The 22,094-nt window shown below is 36.9% G+C and overlaps 1 protein-coding gene across 1 annotated transcript in view; it reads left to right on the top strand.

Moving 5' to 3' along the window:
- Positions 1-22,094, top strand: part of Jmy (junction mediating and regulatory protein, p53 cofactor) — a 76,748-nt gene that overhangs the window by 18,564 nt on the left and 36,090 nt on the right. The window contains exons 2-4 of the mRNA XM_020152034.2: positions 5,667-5,840; positions 14,186-14,336; positions 18,598-18,767. Coding sequence (XP_020007623.1) covers positions 5,667-5,840; positions 14,186-14,336; positions 18,598-18,767 — 495 coding nt within the window. The remainder of the gene's footprint in view (positions 1-5,666; positions 5,841-14,185; positions 14,337-18,597; positions 18,768-22,094) is intronic.

The raw sequence follows: 22,094 nt of genomic DNA, 5'->3' as shown, positions 1-22,094 counted from the left end.
CAAGTGTCCCAGTCAACCACAGTCTGAAATCTCTGATGGATCTTTCCTATTTTAAAAAAGTTAAATTTCAGCTGGCGGAGTGGCTCAAGTGGTAGAATAGAGCACCTGCCTACCAAGCTTGAGGCCCTGAGTTCAAACTCCAGTACCACAAAAAAAAAAAAAAAAAGTTAATTTTCTCAGGAATTTTGTCACAGTGACAGAAAGCTAAAACAAATAGTATCAGTTTTATAATTCTGAGCTCAAAGAGATGGCCCTAGCACCAACTGTGATTGAAGGGAGTAAGCAGCATAGGATCACTTGACAGTTTTCTCTCTTGATGTGATTTTTTTTTTAGGGAGTCTTGAAAAAAAATTTTTTTTAGAGACATATAGTAGATAGTAGACTGGGGTATACTGTGAAGTTCTAGTAATTTATGCATTATATATTGATCTACCCTGGGTTATTTATCATCTCACACATTTATCATTTCTTTGTGATACAGACATTCAAAATACAGGTTGGAGACATGGCTTAAGTTGTGGAGTGCCTGCCTCACATGTGCGAGGCCCTGACTTCAAACCCCAATACTGCCAAACAAGCATTCAAAATTTTCTTTCCTAGTTGGATTTACTATACAATATTGTTAACTGAAGTCACCCTCTGTGTAATACAACACTAACACTTTTTCCTTCTGACTGTGCCTTTGTACCCATTAAGCAATCTCTTCCCATTCCCAGCCTCAGGTAAATGCCCACTATTCCACTCACTAGTTTTATAAGCTCAACTGAAAACATTTTTTTTCTTTATGTTATTAATGGACTCCTTTCAGAGCCCGATGAAAGTTGTGAGTCTACAGTAGAGACATTTTTGCTTGAGGCAGTTTTGCTTCAGATACAAGGTAGTTGACACCTTCTAGGTTAAGAGCTGATTCTTACCAGTATTAAGATTAGGAACTAATAAAAAAGGTATCTGCTAGGAAAACATGAAAAAAGGAAAGGCAGTATCTGTTTTTCTTACTAGGCTAATTAACTAATGCATTTTAAAATTCTACTTAATGTCTCTGTAATTCAATTTAACAAAATGATTTTCTAAAATTGCACAAGAGATGTCAGATTTTGAAGCAGAAATAATCCAGAATTTTACTTTCCAGTCCCTGCTGTCCATCTGTCCTTTCTGCTGGATTGTGTTTTTGCTGTGCTGGCTGCTCTTGAGCCCTTCTAAACTTCTTTGCCGGATGTTACATTCACATTCACGTCCATCTGCACTCTTAGTGATATTCAGTGAATCCTCTCAAATTTAGCAAACCCCCAGTTTCCTCATTTACATGCATCTTACACATTTTAATTTCAGGCAGTTTTTCTTAACATTCTCAGTCCTGGAAATCCAGTTTACACTATAATTTCTATATTCTTTTGTGTGCATTAATTATGATTTCTTGTACATTTTAACAGTTCATAACCTGTGAATGTCTGCTGCTCAGTTTGTTAATTTCCTGGATTTTATTGGAATTTGCTTACCAAAATAGAAAATTGAATTATGTAATTAGTGATTTTTCTTTCTCCTGTTATTTTTGCTTTTTATTGTGTTCCTGGGGATTAAAAGCAGGGCCTCATGCTTGTTGTGCATTTTACCACTGAGCCACACCCCCAGCCCCCTGTTGAATTCTTTCATTATGAATCGCAGGAAATGATTTAGACTAAAGTCTGTTTAGTAAGTTGTATCTTCTGAAATGCAGTTTTAAATGCATTTCATTTATTTTAAGATTATTCTCAGATACTTAGATTAAAGTACATGGATCAGTAGAAGTTATAATTGCTTCTGGAGTAATCTAGAGCTGGGAAAACATGAAACATTATAGCAAAGACAGATTAATAAATTAGCAGTGTTAGATGAGAAGTCCTGGGCTTCTCTGAAGAGTAGAGTTTAGTTGCTGCATAATAGGTTTCTAAAGTATTACCCTGTTGGAGGATGAAAGGCATGGGAAATAACAAGTGTTTGAAAACAACTGATTCTCTGCCTAGTTACTGCATGTATTTGTGTAGCTTACTGTGATTTAATGACTAAGCATAGAATAACTTGACGTTTTGTTTTGGCAGAAAATGGCATCTAAATTGTTGTACTGCATTTACTTCATGTTCCTGAGGAGCTTGCAGCATTCTTGGGTGGTACAGTGCTTGCCTGGCAAGTGGGAGGCCCTGACTTCGATGCCCACTGTCACCAAAAGAAAAAAGTGTGCCCCGAAAGAAGAGCTCAAAGAAGCCTAGTGTCTTAGGGGTTTTTTCAGTTTTGAATTGTGGCATTTGGTCACTTGTAAATGACTTACTTGTGAATAATTGGGGGAACTTAATTATTGGGGGGATGTTGCTACAATGGTGTTTTTTTTGGTCATTCTTTTTACAGTTTCGCTGTCCCTGAAAATTTGGGTAGAAAGTCATCATCTTAAAGTATTCCATTTCGAAGAAAAAAAAGGAAAAGGGCTTCTATGAAAGTACTTTTTCTTTCAAGGAGAGAATTATTACTTTAAAATCTGTAAAAGGACAGTTTATGATTTGTTATACTCATTTGTCAATTTTTCTTTTTTTTGGGAGTACTGGGGTTTGAATTCAGATCCTAATGTTTGCTAGGTAGGTGCTCTACCACTAGAGCCATACCCTAGCCCTAAAACTCATTTGTATGATACATTAATTCTTCCCCTGGCTTTCTTAATCCCCTTCATCCTTACTTCACTATTGTTTCTTTGTTTTTTTTTTTCCTTTTGGCATTACTGGGGCTTGAACTCAGGGTCTACACCTTGAGCCACTCTGCTCTTTTTCTTTTCTTTTTTTTTTTTGTACCCAGGGCTGGCTTTGAACCTCAGTCCTCCTGATCTCTGCCTGCTGAGTATATAGGATTACAGGCGTGAGCCACTGGAGCCTGGGTCTTACCTCATCTTTTACAAAAGTTAAGTAGTTTTGGGTATTATGGCAAAGGAGATCATTGACTTTCCCTTTTGATTTGTAAATCAGAATACCTTTGGGAAGTAAAGAAAGAATAGAGTATTTTAAAAAAAAGAAAGCATAGGCTGGATGCTAGTGGCTCACGCCTATAATCATAGCTACTTGGGAGGCTATGCAAATAGTTCCTAAGACTCCACCCCCCACCCAGTCTCCATGGGTTCATGTTTGTAATCTTGGCTTTTGAGATGCTGAGGCAGGAGACTGAATTTGAGGTCAACCTGGGTTTTAGAGAGTCCCTGGCTCATAAAACAGACAAAACAACAAAAAAAAAAGGTCTATGCCTTTTTTTTTTTTTTGGTGGTGTGGAGTTTGAGCTCAGGACCTCAGGCTTGCTAGGCAGGCACTCCTCTGCTTGTGCCACTCCACAAGTCTGTTCTTTATGAGTGTATTTCACGTTCATTAGTGTCACTGACTAGCTGCTCTGAAATCATCCGCTAATCTAAGCCTGCTTCATCTTGTGCCTGCTCTCCATCAGTTGTGCTTTGAGTACTGAGTTGTTTTCTATTGCATCCTGGAATTTAGAAGTAATACTTATAGTTATGTTCTAGAGAATACTGATTTTTACTTTTTGCTTTGATTATTAGTTAACTTGATTGGATTCAAACTGCAGACTGTCTTCTTTGCAGAAGGTTGTGGCTGAAATACAAATTTTTAAATCTATAAAGTACTGAACTGCTTAGACCCTGTCACATGCGTCGATAGTTCACTCATCAGCCAGAGATTTGAGTAGAAATACAAATACAAAGTTGAAGTTTCTTTCAGGCTTTCTCCTTTTAGCATTGTCCCTCTTGTTCTCCTCCTTGAACGCTTTCCTGTGAGTCTTTAAACACTAAGACTACAGGATTCTGAGGCTTAGCTGCACCTCTCTCTTCTTTTGGTACCTACTGGGGTCTATATCAGAGGAAAACGTATGAATAGAAAAATTCACCTGGGGCATTCCCTGCTTCCAAGCCCCCTCAGTTTTTACCTACTTTGGTCATTCTGTAGTGCTTCCTGTTAATTTTTGGCATTTTGCCCTGTTTATAGTTAATGTTATAGGAGGGTTGGTCTGAAAGAACTAGTTAGCCAGTACGAGAAATGGGGATTCTTCACAGGAGCTGTGAGAGTTGGAGCTGCAGTTGCCTTAAAATGATAGCTATTCAAGCAGTTTAATGTAGATTACCTGATTTATAATGACGATTAGTGATGTAGGCAGAAAACTAAATATCTAGATACTGTTGCACTTTGTGCCAAAAACCCTGGGCAGGACATGAGTCTAAAGTCTAAATTCATTATAATTATATGAATAAAATGATATTTTAACTAAAAGCAAGAAAATGGGGGGAAGATAGTTGTGGAAACTTACGGGTATGGGGAAGAATAGAAAAATTTTGTGCTTTGGGAAGATGATAACTGCTGCCAGATAAACAGAAACTAAGAATAAGTGTGTGATCCAGGCATGGTGGCACACCTCTGTAATCCCAGCACTCTGGAGGCTGAGGCAGAAGGGTCACAAGTTTGAAGCCAGACTGGGGTACATGGTGAGACCCTGTGTCAAAAAAGAATAAGTATGTTGGGCATGGTGGCTCACAGCTATAATCCCAGCTACTCAGGAGACAGATTGAGAGGGTAGCACTTTGAGGCTAAACTGGACAAAGTGTGACCTCATCTTAATTAATAAGCCAAGGTGGTGATCTGCACCTGTAGTCCCAGCTATGTAGAAGGCATAGGTAGGACATTTTGGTCCAGGCCAGCTCAGCTCCAGGCCAAAATGTGAGACCCTACCTGAAAAATAACTAAAAAACAAGCTAGGGAAAGAGTGGCTCAAGTGGTAGCTAGCAAGCACAAGGCCCCAAATTCCAACCCCAGTCCCACCAAAAAAAAAAAAGAATAATTACGTAAATAGAATTTTCTTTTAACACCTCTCTGCTTCTTATTCTCTCATAGGACCTATGCTTCTATTCTTTTAAAAACTTTTATATTTATCACAATTCCAAATTTAAAAAATAATTGGTTTCTGTTTATTCCCTATAATTATAAGGTCCATGGGGACCAGGACTGTGTTTCTGTGTGCTTTCTGTCTAGGCTAGTTAGTGCCTAATATGTCTGTATTAGAAGCAGAGCATTTGACGAGTGAATGAATACACACACATCCATGCACAGACACGTACACATGAATGCCACATAATGCGGAGACAGCCACAGACATCTACTGGCAGCCTTAAGTTCTTCATTAGAGGCTTTTTCATTCTCCACCCTGTTCTTAAGTGAGGGTGATGGACTTGAATTGAACAGAGTTGCTGAGGAAGTGTTCCAAATTTTGATGAGGAAAGCAGTGACAAAATTTGGGGAAATTATAAAGTAATATTGTCAAGAGCAGGTAAATTGCTTTGTGGATCAGAAATGAAATGTTTTGGGGTTTGTTTTAATAAAATTGGAGAACATTACTAGATGGTAGAAAAATTTGAAGAGTAAAGGCTAGGCAGATAGTATGGAGAACCTTCTTCCCTAGCAAATCAGGCTGTGGTCTTGAGGGCTTACATACTTAAGTGTGGAGATGAGTGGCAAAAAGCACCAATGCCTTTTAGTTCCCTCTTGCTTCTGTGTTTTAGGGTTCCGGGGTACTAAAATAACAAGAGAGTTAAAAGCAAGTACAGTATTTATTGCTTATTATATTTGATTTTCTTAACACTGAAACATTCTTGCTCACAGCTCTTGGACAAGCACAAGAATATAGAGAGCATGGTGGAGCTTCTGGATTTGTATCAGATGGAGGACGAAGCCTACAGCAGTCTTGCAGAAGCCACAACTGAACTCTATCAGTATTTACTGCAGCCATTCCGAGACATGAGAGAACTTGCGATGCTACGAAGACAGCAGATCAAGGTAAATAGTAACCTTTACTACCTACTTCATAGTTTTCAGCCTGGCTGACTGTGCATCTTTTTTTTTTTCTTTCAGTACTGGGGTTTGAACTCTGTTAACACCTTGAGCCTCTCTATCAGCCCTTGTTTGTGATGTTTTTTTTTTTTTGAGATAGGGTCTCAAGAACTGTTTGCCTGGGGCTGGCCTCAAACTGTAATCTTCCTGATCTCTGCCTCCTGAGTAGTTAGGATTATAGGCGAGAGCCACCAGTGCCCTGGGTTAAGATTTTTTTCTCCTGTTTTTTTTTTTTTTATTGTGTTGGAATACATTATGGCATTTAAAAAAGTTCCTGCAGTATATCAAATAATATCATACTTATTTACCCCTCCACCATTCTCCTTTATCCACCCTTCTCCATCAGAATTTTTTATTAACTGAGAAAAGCAAGGATAGCAATGTGTTTAAATCTTTAAAAATAAAACTATAAACATTAAAAAGTAATGATATGTAAATTAAAAATATTGCTGGAAAACTCCTTTTTTGTTTTGTCTTTTCTTTTGTGGCACTGAGGTTTGAGCTCAGGGCCTCATGCTTGCTAGGTAGGCACTCTACCACTTGAGCCACTCTGCCAGCCTGGGATGTATAAGAAACTTAAGAGTGGTTTTTCACTTTTCATTTTTTACCTTTAGGTGCTATTTGAATTGATTACTAAGGGCATGTGGTTTCTTTCTTGCTTCTTTTTTTCTTTATTATTAGTGTTTATGAATTGTACAATAATGGGTTTCATTGTGACATTTTCATGCACATATATAATGTACTTCGATCATATTCATGACCCTGTTGTCATGACCTGTACTCTCCTCCCCAGTCATGCACGTTAATTTCTAAAGCAGCTTGGACTGAGGGTGTGGCTCAAGTGGTAGAACACTTGCCTAGCAAGTGTGAGGGCCTCAGACAGATACTTGGTCCTTTCTCCTGTTGGGGTACAGCTTCAATATCTCATTAAGACATGTCAAACGGTGATGCTTCTGAGTAGCCAGGGTTGAGAACAGGCTGGAAAGTAGTATGTTCTCTTTAACACATTAGGAGATCCCTGTGTCCCCCCGTGATGTTCTGGATACTGTGTAGTCCTGGGCTTCTTTACCAGAACTTTTGGAAACATTTCTTTTGGAAAGAACTTGTTAGGAAAGTTAACAATGCTTATGGTGTTTTGTGGCACAATCCTGAATCCTAACATTTGGGAAGCTGAGGCAGGAGGATTGCTTGTTTGAGGCATGGGTTACATAAATGAGAGGCTATCTCCAAAATCTATAAACAGACAAACAAAAAAGCAGTTACAATGGTTTAAGGACAGAGCTTTAAAATTTTTGACTTTTAAATTTGTTTTTGGGCCCACCTTAGAAAAGTAAGTTATCAAAATGGATTCAAGAAGACAAATATTTTGGTAGCCCTGTGTCTGTTAACAAAATTGAATTTGTAATTTAAAACCTTTCCTAAAGAAAACTCCAGGTTCAATTAACATCATTGGAGATTTCACACACTTGAGGAAGAAATAATACTGATCCTAGATAGACTTTCAGAAAATAAAGATAAGAAAATACTTCCACCTCATTTTATGAGACCAGCAGTTATCCTCATAAATTGAAATTAACCTATTACAGAAAGAAAATACAGATACATATCTCCCTATGAATATATTATTTTAATTCTTAACATCATGCAAGGACATGGGATCCAGTGAGCCCATGTATATCTTTTTTATAGATCTATAAAAAGAATGGTATACTATGATTAAGAGGGATTCATTTAAGAAATTGTTTAATATTCAAAAATTAGTGCATGTAATTTATAGTAATTATCATAATGAAAGCAGAAATAATATATAATTTCTACAATTGGTAGGCAATTGAATATTTCCTACTGTTTCCTCAAATTTTACCAAACTTACAAAAAATAACTTTGAGAGAAATTACAGGATGCCTAAATAAATGAAGAAGTAGAGCATATTAATAGATTAGGTAACTCAATAATGTTTAAATGCCGGCTTGTCAGTTTTCTGTTATTAAAATAAAGTGCCTGAGGCAAGCTAATTTTATAAAGAAAAGTGGTTTGAGCACTTACCTAGCAAAGCATGAAGCTCTGAGTTTAATTCCTAGCAGTGGGAGGAAAAAAGTTCATTTAGCTCACCCGAGGGTGCCCATTGTTTACATCTCCTCATGGTAGATGCAGTGGTGAGAACATGTGTGTGAGGACAAGATCAGAAAGCCAGAGAGAGACTGGAGGAGGAAGAGGTGTGGCTCAAGTGGTAGAGTACCTGCCTAGCAAGCATGAAGCCCTGAGTTCAAACCCTTGTACAGTGAGAAAATGGAGTCCCACCATCCCTTCTGAGCCACACCCTAAACCAAACTAACCCACCTCGTAAAGGTTCCACCAGCTCCCAGTACCACTATCCTGGGAGCAAAGCCTCTAGCAATTGAACCTTTGGAGGACATACGTAAACTGTACCAAACCATAGTAGTTAGATCCTATTTAATTGTCTATTGATTAAAATTAAAATTCCTGGTTGGGTGTTGGTGGCTTATGCCTGTATTCCTAGCTGCTTGGGAGGCAAAGAACAGGAGGATGACAGTTCGAAGCCAGCTCTGGCAAATAATTTGAGAGACCCTATCTTGAAAATACCCAACACAAAAAAAACAGGGCTGGCAGAGTGTCTCAAGTATTAGAGCATCTGCCTAGCAAGTGTGAAGCTCTGAGTTTAAAACTCTAGTATGCCAAAAACAAAGACAACAACAACAACAACAACAACAAAACCAAGCATGAAGCCCTGAGTTCAAAACTCCAGTGCCACCAAAAAAAAAAAAATCAAAATTCTAGGACCTTAAATGTTTTTATTTTGAAATTAAAATTTCAGATTGACAAAATTGTATTAATGTTTATTATGTACAACATATTTTTATAGTTAATACATTGTGTGTCAATTGACCTTGTTAACATTATTCATTATCTCATGTACTTATGTGGTGAGAACATTTAAAATCTGTTATGGATTTTCAAGAATGCATTGTTAACTATAGTTACCATATTGTATAAATCTCTTGAACCTATTCCTCCTAACTGAAATACTGCTTTCTTCAACATCTTTGCAAGGTCCCAACCTCTTTATCCCCATATCAACTCTAATAACTCCTATCTTACCATCTGCTTTTTGAGTTCAGATTTTTAGATTCCACATACAAATGAGATTATGCAGTATTTGTCTTTTCTGTGTCTGGCTTATTTTCCTCTAAATGTCTTCTAGGTTTATCCATATTGTCACAAGAGACAGAGTTTCTTTTTTTTTTTTTTTTTTTAATCTTGTCAGCCTGTTTTCTGTGTTCTCTCTCTCTCTCTCTGTGTGTGTGTGAGAGAGAGAAAGGGGGGAGAGCACATTTTCATTATCTATTCATCTGTTGAACACTTAGGTTGATTCTGTCTCCGCTGTTGTGACTAGTGCTGCAGTGGACATGAGAGTGAAGCTGTCTGAACATATTTTGGATACATGTCCAGAAGTGAGATGGGTAGATCATGTGGTAGTTCTGTCTTTAATTTTCTGAAGAATTTCCATGCTCTCTTCCATAATGGCTATAGTGATGTACATTCCCACCAACAGCGTGCAGAGGTCCAACATTTGTTGTCTTTTTCATACTGAACATTTTTCATATCCCTGTTGGCTGTTTGTATGTCTTCTTGTGTGCTCAGGCTCTTTTTTCCATTTTTAATTGGGTTTTGTTTATCGAGTTCTTCATATGTTTTGGAAATTAATCCCTTATCGTATGTATGGCTGGGGATCAAACCCAAGGCCTTGTACATGCTTAGGCATTCTACCACTATATCCTTAGCCCTCTTACTTTTTTTTTTCTTAAATATACTGCCCAGGCTGGCCTCTCGAACTTGTGATCCTCCTGCCTTAGTCTCTTGAGCAGCTTGGATTACAATACTCACATTAAAAAAAAAAAAAAAGAAAAAGATACATATTACATATTATTTATATATATATATACATATATACATATATATGTATATATATATATACACACACACACATAATTAATTTCACACTTTTGCCTGGGATCTTAAGAAGCTCTTCAAGCAACCCCAGGACCTAGAAAATTTGCATTGTGAGTGCTACTATGTTAGTAAGTATATTCACAAGTTTATCTTGGCATTTGCTTCACCAAAGAAAGTAAGATAGGTTTCCCTCACCTCAGTAGCCCAACAAATAATATAGTAAGTTCCCCATAAAACTCAGTATCCTAGCAAGTGTATTTATAAAATACTTTCTTTCTCCTAGCTACCTAAAACTACACACACTTTTTTCCATGTTAAAATAGGCACTGTTTTTTCTCTTGTTCTGAAATTCAAAACAGAGCTGTCATTGTTTTAGCACATGATCCTGCTGACCAATGGTGTGCATCTTCAAATTTACCAAGTTAGGAAAAGAACGCAACAGTATCATTGCTTAATGGCTAGGTGCATAAAACTGTTAAACAAGGTTCTTAACAATTGGCTGCAGTTTTACAGCTACTAAGCTTAAGCCAGTTGAAAACAGCATAGGGAAAAAAAAACATAGAATGTTTGTGTTCTATGTATTTGTGAATATATGTATACAGTGAAGTGAAGATATTAATCTAACAGCAGTGTTCAAATTGTCTTTACATAATTACCATAGATTTTTTTTTAACTTTTTCCTTCCTCTAAAACCGTAATGCACAATATCACACTTATGGGTTTCCTCCTCCCTGTTTTCTGTTGATCAAGGATGCAGTTTTTAACCATGCAGTGAGAATGATCTCTGTCTTGATGGTTTGTTAGGAATTTTGATTCTTACACCTTCTTTGTTCTGTTTATTGAAGTTCTATTCCACAGTTATATCTATTGGGATCTGATTAGAAAAATCCAGCTAGTTATTTCAACAGAGGGCATTTAATATAAAGATTTGTTAACTAGGTATAAAATGAACCATGAGTAAGAAGTTAAGACAGTAACTGTTAGCCACTTCAGAGAAGAGCCATTGTAAGAAGGGCTGTGGAACAAAGGGAAGGGGTTAGAATTATTAAAATGTAACCATAGAGGTCAGGTTCAGTGGAGCTGCCCTCTGATGAAAAGGACATTGCTCCCATAGTGCCCGCAATCTTTAGGGATACCCAGATTATTGGGAGGAGAGTTTTAGGATTCCTAGTGCTGGTTTGACTTGGAATAGGGGTAGAATCGCACTGTGAGGATAGGGTTGAAAAAACTGCAGATTAGATTTTGTTGTTGCTGCTTCAGGAAGGAGCTGCTAATGCTGGGGTGAAGGAGCAGGTATGGGGATGATGCTCAAAAGAACAGCAAAGTCAATGGCTGCAGATAGGAAGAAGCAAGTCTCTCCCCCCTCCACCCTCTCCTATTGGCAGATCCCAAACTCTAGCATTGCAAGGCAGAAATTAGACTTGGAGATGCTGGTCAAGAATTTATGTATATCCTCATACTTGATAGATGTTGAGAAGTGAGGTTGAGAGGTGAGCTCAAAAACAGCTTAGAAGAAAAGCATACCAAAAGATTCGTGTTCTGTATGTTTAAATATGTGAAGGCAGTGGAGCACAGGGTGGCTTCAGATAATAAAGGATTTAGCGTTTCTTGTCTGAAGCTGTAACAGCTTACTCCCATTGTGAGTAGAAGATAGGCTTAACCAAATCATTAACAAAGGATTTCTGCCTTGGTGTCCTGAGTAAGAAGTTACCTCATGACTCACAGCACTGTTTAACTCCTGTATCCCACACTTGTAAATATTGCTTCTCTAGTTACGCTTTTTAAAGAGAAAAGCAAACCTTGATGATTTTGTAGCAAGTGTGTCCTCCAGGACAGGTCCTTCATTCATAACATCGAGTCTACATATACACTTCTTAGAATCCCACAGTGGTTCCTTGTTGCCTATCAAATTAAGTACACACTCCCCAGCCTGACATTTAAAGACCTCAAAATGGCCACAACCTATTTTTCTAGTTTTATCTCCTGTTGCTTTTATCTGTTTTACCTAAGTTCCTGCTTGACTGGACTACTCTTTATCCCTTATTATGCAGTGCCTGTACCTGCCTCGAAGCTTTTGCTTAGGATGCTTCTTACCCCCAGTATGCCTTTTAGGGCCCTCTTTCCTCATGTACTCTATATGTATCTGCCAAAATCCCCTCCCCCTCCTTTAAAGACATCTGTACTTATAAACTTCAATGAAGTCTGTCCTGATCTAAACAACTAAATACATTGTTTCTCTCTGATACTTTTTTTCCCTGATTGTCCTAAAATACCTTTATCATTTTTTTCTCAGGGACAAATGTCATTATCTTTAATACCTAGTTAAAATTTTACTTGCTATCTGTGAATCTACTTACCACCATCCCCTTCAGAAGGTCTGTCCACTTCATCTCCAAGCCCTATTCCTAGTGTTCTCTGGTTGTGACATTTTTTATATTTTATTGTAATTCTTTGTCCACTAGACTGAATATACTGCTGTCACCAATCATCATTGAGGTTTTTTTGGTTTTTTTACAGGGAGGGGATGTTGAACTGGGGTTTTTGAACTTAGGGCCTCATACTTAGTAGGTAGTTGCTTTGAGCCACTCCTTCAGTCTTGTTTTTTGCTTTTTTTTTGAGAGAATTTTGCTGTGGAGCCCAGGCTGGCCTTGATCTTACAATCCTCCTGCCTCAGCCTTTTTAAGTACCATCACACCAGGCCCTGTTACCATTTTGAATGGATAATTGACTTAATAAGTAATTTGTCAAAAGATCTGATTGCTAATAAATAATAGAGCCATGTCTGCTAATTTGAAAACAGATTTCTGCATTACAAATATCTCTGCCCCACCCCCAATTAGATTGTACTTTACTCATTTGTACTTTCTGAAGCACCATGTGTACTATCTTTGACTCCTGAAGTGGGAAGCAGAGTAATCATCTTTTGTAGAAAATAAAATGCAGTTCATATAAGTGACAAATTGCTGTCAAGAACCCAAGATGCTATTCTGGGCTTAATTTTCATTGCTTGGCACTGTTGTTATAGTACAGAATGGAAGTCCGTGTTATTCCACTTTCCACCTGATCATATCTCTACTTCCCCTCCCTCCCCTGCATGTTGGAAAAAAGAGGTAACTCAACATTTTGCCTTCTACCAGCTTCATATATGAAAACATGAGCTCATTGTTTGCTTGACTAGAAACAGGAAACCTCTGGGAAAATGTGTCTTCATCCTGTTTAGTTGGTATGGCTTATGAACTCAAGAAGAGTGAAAATCATTTTCTTCTTGCTTATGATTGTGATTGATATATATATATATATATATACACATGTATATACGTATATTCAATGAAGAAAATTTGGACAGTAAAGGAATATTTTTGTTTGTGAGACAGGGTATCATAATGTAGCTCAGGCTAGTCTTGAACTGCTGATCCTCCTGCCTTAGCTTCCTGTATAGTCCAGTACCACTCTCCTCTCCTTCCCTCCCTCCCCTTCCCTCACTTGCCTCCTTTCCCTCCCTTCCTTTCCTCTCTCAGGGGTTCCCACTCCCTAGGTAGTTCTGCTTGGGCCATGCTGCAGAGTCCTTTATTATTTTAGGGTCTTTTCTGAATATATTGTACAGCAGGATTGTAAGTAAAAATGATCCATTGTTATTCTTACTGGATTTTATCTTCCATGTTAAAATATAAGTTGGGTCGTACTTAGAAGAATGCTGGTATTTGTTTCAACATTCACCTGTTATTTTCCTAACCATCATTTGTTTTTAACTTCCCTTTGTTTTTTTGTTTTTGTGACTTTTGTCATACATAGCTAGTTTTTTTCTTTGTTATTTTTATCCAAAAGGGCTGGGAGTATAGCTTAGAGGTAGAGTGCTTGAGGCCCTGTGTTCAGTCCCCAGCACTGGGAAAAATAATTTATTCAGAGTCTTTTTCAGCATACATATTGCCTGATTTTTGTATATTATCAGTGTTAAAATCTTAGTTTTCAATATCTTATTTAATGTACTTAAATTAATTAAATATTTATTTGAACAAATAATTCTTAACTTGAAATACAGTTATCGTAAGGGAGGAAATAAATTGCTTACCTTCTCCAGTTCAGGTGGAGAGAGGATGGAAGATGATAGAAAGGGAGGAATGGGAAATGGAATTGTATGTCATATGTTCAGAATCACTGTAAATTTATTTGCTTTAAAATTAATAGTGTCTCCTAGAGCAGATTAGAACAAGTAGTATTTTTGTCAGCACCACATCAGTGCTCAGCACATAAATATTGAGCAAATATTGTGGAATTAGTAAAAGGAAAAAAGTGAGCTCATTTTTCCCTTATCTCTGCAGATTTCCATGGAGAATGACTATCTAGGACCTCGAAGAATTGAGAGTCTACAAAAAGAAGATGCCGACTGGCAGCGGAAAGCTCACATGGCTGTACTATCTATTCAAGATCTTACTGTCAAATATTTTGAAATAACTGCTAAAGCTCAGAAAGGTAAGTTTTCCAGTAAAGTTACTCTTATTGGGCAATTTTGAAGAGAAAATGTTTTATGTTCAGAGTAATCACACAGAAAAGTACATAAGGATTGCTCATCCTAAGAGTTCAGGAATAGACACTATTAGCAAATTAAGGTCTAGCCTTTCAGTCTTTTTAGGTACAAGTACATCCATATACCTTCTTTTAAATCAGTGGAAGAGAATAGAGAGTACAGAAGTAGACACACAAATCTGGCCATTTAATCTTTGATAAAGCAAGTTATGAAGAAACATCTGATACTGAAACATTTGACCATCTATATGCAGAAAATGAACTTTTACCTAAACCTCACACCTTTGAATTAAAATTGGATTATATATTCAAATGTAGAATGTAATGGAATAAAACTTCCAGAGGAAAACATGAAAGAAAAAAATCTGTTTCTAAGAGTTACATAAGTCTCTGTAAGGCAGAGAGTTCTTTGAAATGACACAAAAGATAAAAACTATAAAAGCTGAAAGTGATAAAGAGCATAGACTATCAATGAAATACTTGATAAAATGGATTGCTTTAAAGTTTAAATCTTTAACTCTGCGAGACACTGTTAAGAGGTGAAAACATAAGAGTATTTGAGAGAAATATTGACAAAAGACTTGTATCTAGGGTATATAAAGAACTGTCAGCTAAACAATAAGAAAACAATCCAGTGTAAAGGTGGAACAGGGACTTAGACAGTTAACCAGAAGATAAGAGTAGCAAATAAGCACAGGAAGAGACTGCCATGAGTCAATAATAGAGTAACTGGAACTCTTCCTGCATTGCCAAAGAGAAAGAAAAAATTCAGTCCCTCTGGAAAATGCTTTCGTAGTTTTTTGTAAAGTTAGACTTATAGGTGACCCAGCTATCCTGGTTATTTATTTACCTCAGAGCTGTAGGATAATTTTGAAAATTAAACAGTGGGAAAATAGTGCTACATTATATTAATAATACTTTTTAAACAGTTTCGAAGGTGCTTACATGTACTGTAAACAGTTATATTATAACTGACTTCCTTTAGAGTCTGCTTTCTTAGATACACTCTTCTCCATTGTTTTTCTTCTTAAAAACTTTGTATTATAGTTAAAAATACCATAACCATTACAGAAAACTTAAAACATTAGTGAGAAAAACCTCACTTCTGTAATACCTCAGCTGTATTTGACTACTTTGTGTGTCTTTGTCGTTCTGCATACAGATTGTTATATAAGCGCAATGTATATAATTCAGTTTGTTATTTTGGATTCTGTATAAACAATTTGGATTATTGCTCTTATTTATAACTTCTCATCATTCTAGAGTTCTACATGCTTCATCAAAGTAATTTTGGACTTCTTACTATCTCAGTTCTTATGACTTTTTCCCTGCCAGGAAGCCTTTGAGTCTGAATAAAAGATGGTGACTTTGTTTGACTTTTTATTTCCCTTTTTTACACATGTAAGAGAAACAGAATGAAGATCTTTCTATAATTTTAAGTTTCTGAGAGTAATAGTCTTCCTTTATGTCCCCATTTAGGTAATTTTCTACTTTCTCCTTTTTTAGAAGAATAGTAAAACAATCTCTTGTGTTTCTCAGAGTCTCTCTCTTTCTTTCTTGAGATAGGATCTTCCTCTGTTGCCCAGGTATGCCTCAAACTTGCTGTATGGAGTCCAGGCTGGCCTCAGTCTTTCTGATGGGACTGTGGTTTGAACTCAGAGCTTCACACTTGAAAAGCAGGTGCTCTACCATTTCAGCCACTCTAGTCCATTTTCCTTTAGTTATTTTGGAGAGTAGGTCTCAGGAACTTTTAGTTTGAGCTGGTCTTGAACTTTGATCCTCTCAATTTCAGCCTTCAAGTAATTAGAATTACAGGCATGAGTTCACCAGCGCCCAGCTTGGACTTGAATGATCCTCCTGCATCAGCCCCTCAAGTAGCTGGGATCACAGATGTGGGCCACCACATGAAGTGCGAGGCTCTTGTACTTCTTTCCTATACAAGCCTCACGTGCAAGCTAATTTTGATATATTACTATTCAGCTTTTAGAAATACTTCAGATGGGCCTGTTTATGACAAGTATTCATGTACTAGATCTTTGTGCTTTAAAAATAGATATAACATTGCTACTCTGTGAATACCAGTACTATTGCCTCTCAAACTTTTCAAGGTAGTATAATGGTTACACTAGGAGAAATATCGCAGCAGCAGTATTGTGAGCCTCATAGTGTAAATGGTTATCTTAGCAAGAATTTTTATTCTTGCTGACAAAGGTAGAGAACTGTTTTAGGGAGTCATAATGCTTTTCTAGAGGTATTCCAAATATTCCATATTAATAGTTTCTAATACCTTCTTAATCCCAGGCTATTTAAAAATAATTCCTCATGAAATAAACAGTAATTAAATGGAGAATATATTTTATCCAAAGATTTTGGAAGATAAAATATTGAGTAGCTAATGTAGCAGGTAACAACTTGGAACTGGTAACAACTTTGAACTGAATAACTTAAAGAACATAAGTTTCTTATGTCTATACAAAATGTGTTGGTAATGCATAATTTACCTATTCTCTAAGATTTCTGGACAGATGGATAAAAATATGGCTAAGTACTTTGAAAATAATGTAACATAAATATTGATGGCTATGGTAGTATGTGCATAAAAAAAGGAAAAATGAAACAAAATAGAGGGTTGATTGAGTTAATGTTGCTGTATGAAATGGGAGAGACATCTATATGCCTATCCTTTCGTCATTTAAACCACGGTTAAGCCCTTGGATTAGTTACTGTATTTCTTTACTTAAGGGAATTGAGCCCAAGAATGGCTGAGTTTCTTGACAAAGATACACACCATTTATGGTGTATATGGGTGGACCTCGGATTTTAATTGAAAACTAGCTACTGAACTCCAAGTCCAGCACTGTTTTTCTCCTACAATGCACTCTATGATACTGCCCTTACAGTTGCTTTAACATTCTAATACAGTTTTAAGAGATGGGCAGAAATTTAAAAAATGGCAGAGTCATATTTGATATTCAGTGAACAGAATAGATTTTTGTTAAAGACTCTAAAATTGAGGTTCAAAGAGATTATGACTTGAGAACATTACCTCCTATTATTAGCATTGAAGGACCATCAAAACAACAACAGCAACAAAACTCAGAGAAACCAAAAATAATGATGTAACTATTTAGAAATGCAGATTCTAAGTAAACAGATTCCTCATCCATCATAATAGAAATTCAGCGGATGATTTTTAAAAGCTGTAAGTCAAGAAACAGCATATTCCTGTATGGAAGCAACCAGATGAAATGGTTAAAAATTAGTTGCATTTTTGTATTGGCACTAGGGATGGGGGAGAACTGACTAGTTATAACTGTACAAGTAGACCTTTTAAGCATTTGCATACATTACTATTTAATAAAGGATTTCTTCAAATTCTGAGGCAATGGTTACTGAACTATATTCTTCTTGCAAAAGATGATTAGGACATAGTAGCAATACAGAATTAATCACTTCTGAAAATGTAAAAAACCACCAGTGAATATATCCAGTATTACATTTGGTAGTAATCAAATTGCCTACATTTTATGATGAGAATCTTACACTTATTGAAGTTTGGTTGGGCATAAGGATGTTAGGGTTAATCACATAAGGCCCTGGTACCATGCTATCTGTGGTATACTTCTTTAACAAGAATGTGTTAGGTGTTTGATTACCAGCATTATCTTCGTTATGGCAAACTACAAAGATACTTCCCTTAGGGGAAGGGAGAAGGCTGCGTTTCTTTGGGAATTGATTATTCCATTTTCACCTTCTGTGGATGAATGCTGTGCTACCATCTAGGATTTGGCTCTTCATATGTGAGGTTATTACAGTATTTTTGAAGGGCACAGTGATAAGATGTGGAACACAGATTTGAATGTTTTTAATCTTGGATAGTCATGGCTCTGGTTTCAACATACCTAGGAGAAAGTATAAACATTCACAGAATAAAGTTTTTATAGATGAAAGTTATCAACACTAGATATATTAAAAATATTTTAAAACTTTTTAAGTAATTAGACAATTAAGTTTTAGCTGTAGAACATTATTTCTGAGAGTAAATTGAAGGCATCAGAGAATGTATGATATCATTGAGTTATATTTTAGAGGAGTTGTAGGTAATGTATTGTGGGGGTAGGATTTAAGTGTGCACAATCTTAGGATTGTCCGATTCTTTAGCACCAAGTTGTTTTATATTTAATGTCTCTTTAAAAATTATTAATAGCTGTGTACGATCGAATGCGAGCAGATCAGAAGAAATTTGGTAAAGCATCATGGGCTGCAGCGGCTGAACGTATGGAAAAACTCCAGTATGCAGTTTCCAAAGAGACCTTGCAGATGATGAGAGCAAAAGAGATCTGTTTGGAACAGAGGAAACACGCACTAAAAGAAGAGGTAACTGAAACCATTAGGAAAAAATACATACATATGTATACATAAATATATATTTTAAAAATACATACATATGTATACATAAATATATATTTTAAAAATACTTAAGACTTGCTATTTTTACCTTGTTCAAAGCTGATGTTTTTCTGATTTCACAAGCAATTGGTAATCATGTGCTTTCTCCATGAAGTAAACACTTACGATAGAGCAAGGACTTGAATTGCCTCTAATAAAAGAGTTGGGCACATATGGAACTTCACAGTATCTCTGTGTGATGGTTGGCAGTAGTACACTGTTGAACAGAAAGGCCAATGGCAAGCTTCACTGCTAGAGAACCTTAGGGAAATTGTAAAGCAGTAGTGCTGTGTTAGAATTGATTGTATCATGTCCATACCATCACCTTTGGAGCTCCCTATTTTTTTCCTCTAGGAACAAAACAAGGTTAACAGAGGTTCACTTTTCTTGACCAAGCTTTATTAAGACCTCTTCATGGAGAAAGCTAGAGAGGAAGAACTCAAAGTTTTGTTCCTATGAGAGATCACTTAAGCTGGGAATAATCTTAAAATCCTCAAGTGTGGCTGATCTTTTTATTCAAAACATCTCTAAGATGGTGTTTTAAAAATTATTAACCACTTTTTTCATTGTCTTGTTCATCAGTTTAGTATTTCTCATTATGTACAATGCAGCACTAGTATACCACTGGTGCCCAAGTCATGCTTCAAAGTACTGAAACTGTTAGATGTCTGTTATTTTTGTTTACCTCTTGTGCCATTATTTCAAAATGCTGTCTGTTTTAGAATTATTAAGCTGGGCTAGAACACATTGCTTTTACTGAAAAGGCACCTATCTACCTGTCTGTCTGTCTGTCATCTGTCTGTATCTGTCTGTCTGTCTATATTAGTCATTTGCTGATAGTTTCTATAAATATTAAGTAGAAGAAGTAAATGTTAGGGACTAGAAGTATAATACTTTTGGAAATGAGGAAAGTGTATAGTTTAAGATTAAAGCTAATGGACTGGGGGTGTGGCTCAAGTGGTATATCACTTGCCTAGCAAACAGGAGACCCTGAGTTCAGTCCCCAGTGTGGCAGTGGGGCAGATGGTTGAAGGGGGGAGGGAGTTAAAGCTAGCATGAGAGAGGTGAGCCTCAGAAGTCGATTTAGATGGCATATTAGGCATACCTATTCTTTTGTACCATTGTTAAAATTCAGTATTTCAAAGACAAAAAGTGTTTGAGTTTTTAAATTTTGGGTTGTTTTCTCCTCACTTTTCTTTATCCATTTTCTACCTTATAGTAATTAAGTTTATTATAGCATATATTATTTTTTAAATTTTATTTTTATGTTATTTTTTAGGTCATTTAAAAACGAGATTACATTTTTTTTTTTTGTGGTTCTGGGGTTTGAGCTCAGGGCCTACACCTTCAGCCACTCCACCAGTCCTTTTTGTAATGGGGGTTTTTGGAGATAGGGTCTTTCGAACTGGGCTGGCTTTAAACCGCAATCCTCTTGATCTCTGCCTCCTGAGTAACTAGGATAATAGGTGTGAGCCACCAACACCCAGAGAAATCACCTTTTTTTGGTGGCAGGGGCTGGGGGTAGAGTGCAACAAACCATACAACCAAGCTTTTTCATTTATCCATAGCAGGGTCTTCTACAAAGTACCCATGGTTCTTCAAGGCAGCTCAGGCCCAAAACATAAGGGCCATTTTTAGCTCTTTCCTTTGCCATTGTTTCCTGACTTTTAGAATTCTGTCCAGCTCAAATGCTTCTGTTGACTACTAATTTTTCCCAAGAGTTTCAGTGGGTGATAGGGATAAAGAAATGAATTATCTCCACACTGACACAAAAAACAATTGATTTTTTAAAAAGGCATGAGTAAGATGCAGCCATTGTGTTTAGGGGTCGTATTGTGAGGCAAGACAAGTATAATGTGAAAATGAGCTGTAAGATTCATCAGATACAAGGTGGACCAGTTTGACCTAGTCATAGGTGAAGGAAGACATTTGCTTGTTCCAGGCATCCTAGCAAAGGCCAAAAGGAAAGGTAAGAGATGAGATTGGCTAAGTAAGCAGTTTGGGGCTAGCCGCTGTACCATGTGCCATGTCAAGAAGTTCCCATTTTATCTTAAAATCAGCAAAGATGGAAGGATTGTGGTTTGAAGCCACCCTGGACAAAAACTTAGCAAGACTGAATCAAAACACAAGTCTGGGGCTGGAGGTGTGGTTCAAGTGATAAAAGCCTGGAATTCAAACCACAGTACTGCCAAAACAAACAAAAACTCTAAAACTAAAAAACAAACAAACAAACAAAAAGAAGCATGGCATGGCAGGGAATGAAGATAGGCAGATTGCGGTCCAAGGCTACCCTGGGCAAAACCACTATACCTAATGCGAAAAATGAAAACTAAAGCAAAAAGAGCTGGGGGTATGACATAAGTGGTAGAGCACCTGCCTAGCAAGAACTCAAGGCCCTGAGTTCAAACCCCAGTATCTGCAAAAATCCCCAAAACCACAACAACAAGAAATTCAGCATGGAACTATTGCTCTGGCTAATTTGTGGAGAATGCATTTTAGGATCACCCTTATCCCTGATTCCTTATTTGGGAAACTGCTTTTCAAACTTGACTTCATTGTTGACAGTAGAAACCCAGGCATTTCTCAGAAGTTAATAAAAATACCAGGAATTCGGCCCCTTAAGTACACTAATGAGAGGACTAAATTGAAGGCAGCATGACATTGAGAAAAGTTAAACCGACACTTAGGTTTTGGCAAGGTGAAGTTACTGCTTATAAAACTATTCAGGGATACAGGGCACTCAGGAAGTTGAGGACTTAATTAAGGAGATTGGTGACGGTCAGGCCTAGATTGCACTGCAGCCATCTTTAGTAGGCTGGCAAGCATGGCAAGAAATATTACGCTTTTATTGGTCCGAGTGGAATGAGCTAGGGAGTTTAATTTATGTTAGTTATTTTTAAAAAGCAATGATGCCTCGAGAATTAGGGAAAATAGAATTATTTGATTCATCATTATACTTGTATTTTGTAACCCAAAATGTTTTTAAAAATCACTTTTGGACTGGGGGGGTATAGCTTGGTAGCCTAAAATACAGAAGGTTTCTGTCCCTGGCATCATTATCATCATCATCAAAGTTAAATAAAATAAAACCATTTTAGAGATATTCACATACTGTACAGTTTATCCATCTAGAGAGTATAAGTAAATGGTTTTTAGTACATTAACAAAAAAGCAAAACCAGAACCTGTGGTGTCCATTAGCACTCATTCTCCAATTTTACCTCCCAAATTCCCTTCCCCCCCACCTAAAGATAGC

The sequence above is a fragment of the Castor canadensis genome, chromosome 6, assembly GCF_047511655.1.
Source record: "Castor canadensis chromosome 6, mCasCan1.hap1v2, whole genome shotgun sequence".
NCBI classification, from domain to species: domain Eukaryota; kingdom Metazoa; phylum Chordata; class Mammalia; order Rodentia; family Castoridae; genus Castor; species Castor canadensis.
This window is presented reverse-complemented; position numbering and strand designations above follow the sequence as displayed.